At 42.5% G+C, this 8,500-nt stretch overlaps 1 protein-coding gene across 1 annotated transcript; it reads left to right on the top strand.

Annotated features, from left to right (window-relative positions):
- The first annotated feature begins 1,576 nt into the window (after window positions 1-1,576).
- Window positions 1,577-8,395, top strand: tnxba (tenascin XBa). Its single transcript, XM_080500764.1, has 15 exons — window positions 1,577-1,701; window positions 2,884-3,930; window positions 4,018-4,149; window positions 4,228-5,442; window positions 5,529-5,651; window positions 5,802-5,945; window positions 6,046-6,165; window positions 6,251-6,406; window positions 6,589-6,698; window positions 6,817-6,949; window positions 7,019-7,170; window positions 7,253-7,349; window positions 7,448-7,609; window positions 7,683-7,846; window positions 7,939-8,395. The coding sequence occupies exons 2-15, from the start codon at window positions 3,015-3,017 to the stop codon at window positions 8,035-8,037; spliced, it is 3,723 nt and encodes a 1,240-aa protein (XP_080356890.1). The 5' UTR covers window positions 1,577-1,701; window positions 2,884-3,014; the 3' UTR covers window positions 8,038-8,395.
- Window positions 8,396-8,500: the final 105 nt, after the last annotated feature.

Below are 8,500 nucleotides of genomic sequence, written 5' to 3'. Positions count from 1 at the left end.
GCCATTTGCTTTTCACCTCAATATGGAGGCGACTCAATCTGTTATGAAAGTGCCTTCATTGATCCACAATATGCAGCCCGAAGATCATTCTTAATTAAGACAAATAATGATGGGTGTTACCCTTTTATTATTCATGGTGTGAAACACGCCACAATATGTGGTACATTTGTCTCAGTGTATTTAAGCATTACCCTCAATAGTTTCAGAACAATTTAAAGCATGAATTATGGAAATGGATTACATTAAAGGTGCGTGACGTGATATATTTATAATCCGTCATACAAGCCACACAAATCAGTGGCATGAACTATTATATGTAATAATTTTTTCTGTTTTTCCAGCCATTTCTCATTTTGGAGGATCTTCTTTGCCTTGACAAGGTGTGTTCTTCATTTCTTTTCCTTCTGCATCCTTCCTTTTACAAGTCTCACTATTTTGACTGGCTCAGCATAAAGTTTCGGCCCCCACAGACTTGGAATGACCACAAAACCTACATCTGTATGGTTCTTTTTATGTAATCATTATTTACTACATGGCAGTGATGCAACAGTGGACCGTGGCGTACTTATCTTTCACGCTCAGAACATGCAGTACCTACAACAAGTTCAGCATGTTTGGAGCAAAAAATATCCAGTGGTAAATGTTTTAGTATGAAGGGTTTTTCACATGCCCACACTGACATATTTAGACATAACAGCAGTAGAATATGAGCATTCATCACTGTGGCACAGCTGCTGTGAAGAAGTTAGTCTTACTGTATCATGTGTATATTTCTGTATGTAAAAATGTGCAATTATATAAGCTGTTGTTTTTGCATGAGGAGAATGTCACTTATACATGCCCTTCATCGACTTGTCTTCATGTGGTTTACAAAAGGTGGGCTGGTGGGTGGCCATTTGGTCAAAGATGCAGCGCCTCCACAGAGCGTTCCTTAAATCTGGTGGATATTTGGTCACTTACATAACTCCCACGTAGTTACATCTCATTACCTCCAACAAACAGTCAATTCATATGGCAAGAGGTTCCTGTCCCCCAGAGTCAGCGCTGAATACCTGCAGTGTTGCAGCGTGTATTCCAGCTGAATCATGATTCTCAGACCAGGGCTTTATTCAACCAAAGGCCTGTGTTGATGGTAGTGATGTCTGGCGTAAGTCAAACTGCCTCCAGCAGACAGTGACATAAGTAAAACCAGCCATGCAAAGCAAGTCCTTAAAGTGAGAAAAAAAAGCCTCAATTTAAAAGTCTGCAAATGTGATTGTGTTAAATGTTGAATTTAGTGAGACTGAATATGTCGAGGTGCAAACTAAATTTACACATTTACCCCCAAAATGTGCATTACACCTAAAGTCTTTTCTTCATGCATTGGATTCCAAGACAGTAAGTCCTGACCATATTGGATAGACAAATTTTTGTAAAAATTCCACTCTTTTTAGGAGTCCAATACAAATATTTTCCGTGGTGGTTGAGAGTGGGACCACTCGGTGCGGTGGAGGGGCGTAGAGGGGTGTAGGGTGGGGAGGTGTACAGGGGGGGCTCCTTAAGTAGGAGCCGACTTTATCACTCTCCTCCTTTCTAGTAGTGGTCCTTTCCCTCACCTCTCTCCTCCCAGACCAGATGCATCAAGTCCAGTGAGCTATCCCTATCAGATGGAGGAAGAAACCCAAAGACAAAGATAAAACCAAGAACAAATTCATTACTCTGGTAAGTTTGGGTTTGTTTGGGGGTTTTTTCTTTCTGCGTTGTCATTTATAATATTATCGTGATAACACAAATCATTTAAAATAATTGAATTTGTATTTCACTTCAAAGGCTTCTTTTCTTTCAGTTTTCAATGTCTGTAAAGAAAAGGGGCTGGATTTTCTGGATTTTCTGGGTTTTAAATAACAGAGGAAAGTTGCAAAGTTGCAATGTGAATTTTATTCAACTAGACCATACACAAGTGGACAGATTTAGTTCTGAGTTCATGTAGTTGTGCCACATTTAATTTCACTTAATGTGACAAATTTTTCATTTCATCAAGATGAGATGTAGTTGTGTGATTTATACTTCACAAAAAATAACGACCTATTAGGTCAGTCAAGCATTGATCAAGTAATACATGCACATTAAATCAAGATCAAAAAAGAATCTCTTTATGTTGAAAAGTTTCATAAAATATTTATCTGTAGCATAGTTTTAATTTTATTTCTCCAGATTTGAAGCCACTGCTGGACTTTACTTCATTTAGTTGTTTTATGAGGTGTGGGTCCAGCAGATTATGTAACCGCCTGTATAGTGAAAGACATACAGTGTCCCCGGGATCCGTACAGTGAAGCTCTGTTAGCTGCCTGCTTGTCTCACTTGTAGACTCTGGATTTTCCCGCTCACCTCCTTCTTCCTTCATGTGCAGAATCCACTTTTTGTTTGTCTGCTGATTATTTTGTGCAGTTCTGAATTAATTTTGTTACTTACACCTATATATATATATATATATATATATATATATATATATATATATATATATATATATATATATATATATATATATATAATGTGGGTTTTTTTGTGACACACTACCTTTTATTCTGCTTTTTAAAACTGGAATATCTTAACAAGCAGTGACCGATATACTGCATCTCAGATCACAGGACATAATGAAATAAAACTATACCTTAAAAAAGAATTTATTTTGACAAAAATGTATGACTTTGCCTCAAAATCTTTCACAAATCTTGAACTTCTTATCTTGAAAGGTAAGCTATTTCAAGGCAGGAGCATCCACAGTGAATGGGACCTCTGTGAATGTGACATTGAAAATAGGGAAACTGTTCTCAAAGTGACTGCACGTATTTCCTGCATTTAAACTGGGTCATAATTCACATCTTCCTCTTTTTCCATTTCCAGGAGAGACCTGGCAAAATCCTCTCAACCAACTGGTCTCAAAAATATAGAGGGAGGAGTTCATAGCTTTACAGTAACACACGTACAGACCGTCCAAAGGCTAAAGCATCTCTGGTCCCGGCTGCTGGATCAAAATGCTGTTTAATCTAGGACTTCTCCTCCTTCTTACCCCATTTCCCTCCTTTCAAACCACGACCAATGAGAAGAGAGAAACCACAGGAAGCGACGTGACCAAACCCAATGCTGTTTTCACCCTTTCAAACCCAAAAACCACTGCTGCCCTTGCCAAACAGACCATTAACCCTACCCCCAAGCCAAACACAGGCAATCAGACAGTTTTAGCCACTCCAGCTCCCAACCAAAAACCTTCAACTGTAGATAATACAGCAAATGCTAAAAGCAAGTCCAGTTCACAAGCTTCAAATGTTCAGTCAAATTCCACCAGGTCTACCCCGGCCACTACTGCTAAAACCTCCAAAGATAAACCCCAACACTCTGTCAATCAGACTGTTTCAATCAAACCTCCTTCGGGGAGTGTAGCAAAGATGGTCAAAGACAAGGCTGCGCCCACCACAGTTCAAAATGTTCCGTCAACAGCCCCTAAAGCAGCACCTACCAGCGGCACAAAAACCGTCAAAACCAAGCCGGTAGGAACAGTGAATCAAACCGTTGTTGCGAAAGCTCCCCATGCCAGTGATGTAATAACCAAAGACAAGCCCACTGCAACCAAAGTGCCATCAGGAAAGGTTGCCACAACCACTGAGAAAGCTTCCACCAACCAGACCAACCTGATCAAAGTTCCTACCACCACCACCACTAAAGAAAAGCCCGCCCCTTCACAGCCAATCAAGGTGGTCATCAGTGAAGGCTGTGAGTCGGGTAATACCAAGGAGCAGGAGCTGAAGCTGAAGCCCGGCGCTCCTCTGGTGATGACGCATAAGATCAGCTTGCTGCCTGGTGGTTGCACAGGTGGATGTGAAGCGGAGATGGCTGCGCTGAAAGGACGCGTGGCCCGCCTGGAAGAGGAGATGTCCGGTTTAAAAAACAAATGTACAATGTCCTTTTTCTCACCATATTTAAATTGATTGATTATAGCTTTGGTAAACTAATTAAAAAATCTTGTTTGTTATTTTGCAGGTCCATGTTCAGCAAACTGTCCAAACGATTGCAGTGGCAATGGTGACTGTGAGAAGGGTAAATGTGTTTGCCACCAGGGATTCATTGGGTCAGACTGCAGCAAGTGTGTGCAAGGAGTTGAATGTCATAAAAGTAAGTCAGATTCTACTTCTATTGTGGGTGGGGTTATCTGCTCTTTGACTGATTCCACACTCTACTCTGCAATTTCAGAGGTTTCCAAAGGAAAGGCCAAGGTAATGGTGGAGACAATGACCCTGCACAAAAACAAAGAAAACCTGCAGGAGAAAACCACCAGAGTAGAGCAGACAGTCTTCCAGAAGAAGAAAGTTTCTGAAGCTAAAGGAACAGATGCTAAAGCCACTATTACCAAAGCAGGTGTTGCAAAAACACAAGTGAAGCAGGACACATCAGTAAAGAAAACAACTACCAAGAGTTCATCAAGCACAACAAAGTCCATTCGCCCAACAGTTGGTCAAGTTCTCTTGAAACATGATGGAAGAAAGCAGGAGGAGGCTCGTAAAGGAAAGACAACAATCTTGTCTACAAGAAAAGTTGTGCAAAAATCTGATCCCAGGCTTGTGAAGGAGGGAGAAGGCAGTAAGACAACCTTTAAAGTTGACCAGCTGAGAGATGAACCTCAGAATAACGTAACGCAGATCAATGTAAAAAAGATCAATGGCACATCTAAAATTGTCACCATTCTCACTAAAGTCACTGGGACAAACAAAACAACGACAGCCAAGGGGTCGCTGGAGCAGTCCACTCTGGCAGATAAGAACACCACTCAGTCATCTGGACAAAAACAAATTAAGATAACTAAAGTGGACACAGTAAATGTTGACAACCGAAAAACTGAGACTGGCAAGACTGGCAAAGGGAAAAATGCACAGAAGAGTCAGTACATAGTGAATACAACATATACAGTGACATCAGATGAGACTAAAGCTGTTCAGGACAAAACATCGATCCATGGCTCTGGGGTGAGCACTAAGAAGACCGGAGGGTCAGGATTAGGCTCTGTTCGAGCTGTGAATATCTCTTCCTACAGCTTCACTATCACATGGTCTGCACCTCAAGGAATGTTCAAAAACTTTACCGTGATCAGAAGAGAGCCAAGGGCAGACGGTGAAGACGACGAACATGAGGCGTTCGAAGAGGAAGTTCTCGATGGAGAGAAGCTCTACACAACTAAGAATTCAACTGACATCCTGGTACAGATCGAGAGCACCAACACAACGGTTTTCTCTGGAAAAACTGCGGGATCAAGAGGTAAAGCTGAAACCAAGAGGATCTCTATGGTGGTGCCCGGCAGCGTACGCAATGTGGAGTTCAGCAATCTCCGTGCAAACACACGCTATGTGCTCCATGTATACGGCACAACAGCAGAAAGAAGATCAAAGATTCATAGAGTGATTACAACCACAGGTAATTTATACAAAAATCTGCCAACAGAGCCAACACAGTTGATGCTGGAATCAATTCATAAAATCTTTTTAAAAAATCCCCGTTAGGCCCTGAGCCAGCAACAGAGATGGTTTTCAGCAATGTGACAGAGTCGTCTCTCACTGTATCCTGGACCAAACCAAAGGCAACGTTCACAAGCTTCAGGGTCACATACACCAACATTGTCACAGGTCAGTCAAATACTGCTTCTGAACCACATCCCAAGGTTGAATGTTCCCAAAACAGCAAACCTCCTGCTAACCACAATCTGTAATCACGGAATCTTTTTGACGTCATGTGGATTAAGTGTCTGATTGTGAGGCTTGTGATCATGTTATCAGGTGAGAGCCGCTTGGTGATGGTGTCCTCTCAGCAGTCCACTGTGACTCTTTCCAAACTGTCGGCTGGATCCTCTTACATCGTCACAGTCAGTGCAACACTGGGCCGAACTCAGAGCGACATGCTTACGGCCCTCATGACCACAGGTAAACTCCAAGACACGCCATGTATGAACTTTTGGTTGCTTTGGTCCTGTCACATAACATGGAAATGTATATGTGTTATGATTTAATGTCTTTGCTGCAGTGCCTGCTCCTCCAACACATCTTCAAGTCGTCAATGTGACAGACACCAGAGCTTTGCTGCAGTGGACTCCCAGTCTGGGAAAAGTCGATCGCTTCATCATCAGCTATGAGTCCTCCAAGAGTGAGTGTGGCTGGGGTCAGCAAATCATTAGTGGCAAAGCGCTAATGACTGTGCTAAGTGTTTTCAATTTTTCACTCCGCCACAGCCCCCAATGTGACCGTGACAGTGATGCTGTCAGGAAATTCGGTGGAGCACCAGCTTAGAGGCTTGCAGAGAGGTACCCTGTACACTGTTAAGGTGCTGAGCCAAAAAGACAGTCTTCAGAGTATGGCCATCGCGACGACATTCACCACTGCAAATGGTGAGCTATGGAAGAGGAAGATTTGTAATAAAATAAAAAGTTATTATATGCATTTGGTTCTCAAAATGTGGGAAGGGTCTTCGGAGTTGCTTAAATTTCTGGTGGGGTTCTGGTTCTCCTACACTTTGAAAACTGCTGCATGCATGTAAAGTTAAAGTGAATTAATTTCTTGTGTCTCCCAGTGGTCAAAGCCAGTGAGGTCAACGCTCGCTCTGCGGTGCTGACCTGGAGAACCACCATAGTTTATCACAGCTACAGAGTGATCTATCAGGTAGTAGGAGAGGAGTCAAAGGTGAGTGCCAGTCTTTCCTTTGTGGCATGTCTTAAACAACAACGAAAGAAAAGAGCCACAACTTGAGGAAGGTAACAACAGTTCAATTCCACGTGCATATTTTTGATGTTCATTTCAGGAGTTGTTCCTGGAGTCCAGCATCACAGAGTACAAGCTCACGGGATTATTGCCCATGTCACGCTACATTGTTCTGGTGCAAGGCGAGATTGATGGACACTACACGTCTGTTGTCACCACAGACTTCATCACAGGTATGATCAAATATTAAGATATCATATTTTCAACATTCACCTAAACATTTGACTTAAATTTTCTTGCAGGAAAACTCCGGTTCCCGTACCCAACTGAGTGCTCTCAGGAGCTTCTGAATGGAGCTCTACAGTCTGGAGAAGTTGACATCTACCCACAAGGAAAAGAGGCTGGAGCAGTGAGAGTCTACTGTGACATGGAGACTGACGGGGGCGGCTGGACGGTGAGACTCACTGCATTTACTTGAGTCAAACTTGGATGTATGAATATAACAGTTTTTCGACTGATGACCGTCTGTTCTGTAGGTGTTCCAGAGGAGGATGAACGGCAAAACGGACTTCTACAGAACCTGGAGTGAATACAGGGCGGGCTTTGGGAACCTGAGTGAAGAGTTCTGGCTTGGTACAGTTATAGCTAACGCTGATTAATATTGCATCTGGGTCAAAGTAGTTTTTGGTAAATCGGCCTAAAACTGCACACTCTCTCCCTAATCCAAACAGGAAATGAGATCCTGCATGACCTGACGAGCGTCGGCCCTGTGAGTTTGAGAGTGGACATGCAGTCAGGAAATCATACCGCTTACGCTCACTACTCCGATTTCACTATTGATTCAGAGGAGAGGCAATATGCTCTTACAGTGTCTGGCTACACTGGGACAGCAGGTAACCTTTGAAAGGTGGATATTCTTAAACATTTCACACTGTCAATCTAAATGGCAATGCTTTCCTCTGCCAGGTGACTCTATGAGGTACCATAATGGACGTCCATTTTCAACACGAGACAAGGACTCGGATCCCCTGGGGATCCACTGTGCCAGGGCCTACATGGGAGGCTGGTGGTACAAGAATTGCTACAAGACCAACCTCAATGGTTTATATGGCACCAACAGTGATAACCAGGTATTATTAATCATTCCTGAACTTTATGTCTTATCTGAGACACCTCACGCTGACTAAATTAAATTGACCTTCCAATTCCTCTTCTGATACAGGGTGTCGTCTGGATAGACTGGAAAGGAAAAGACTCCTCCATCCCCTTCACTGAGATGAAGTTCAGACCGTCCAGGTTCTCCCCCGCAACTCATGGCTAAGCGAGAAAGCCTGATGTCTGACAAGTTATGATGATCCAGAAATCTAACTGACAGCAGATCTACATGTTGCTCCTCAACTGAAATTGCATGTTTTTTGGGGGATTTGATAGCTACAGCAACGGCTATCAGTTCGTTTGATGGTATTTCTGAGCTGATCTCATGGGAAATATAACAAAAAAAGTGGAGAATTTTATGGCGTCCTTTTGTATAGTGCTGTGCTGTTCCGCCTGACTCATCCATCCAACCCATTTTTATTTTAATACCTTCTTGTGCACCACCATGATATGCCACCCCACTACTACTGTAATTGAATATGCACTGTCTGACACCATTGGAATAAATGTGGCAAAAAAGTGGGTCTGAAGAGTCTTGTTTTCTTGTTTTTGTTCTTTGAAAGACTCAAATAAAAATGCCCAAAACTTTTACACCAACGAGTTCTTACTTTGCTTTGAATAGAAAAAAA

Source organism: Blennius ocellaris (genome assembly GCF_963422515.1).
Source record: "Blennius ocellaris genome assembly, chromosome: 8".
NCBI lineage: Eukaryota > Metazoa > Chordata > Actinopteri > Blenniiformes > Blenniidae > Blennius > Blennius ocellaris.
The sequence above is the reverse complement of the archived record's forward strand: the minus strand, read 5'-3'. Positions and strand labels throughout refer to the sequence as shown.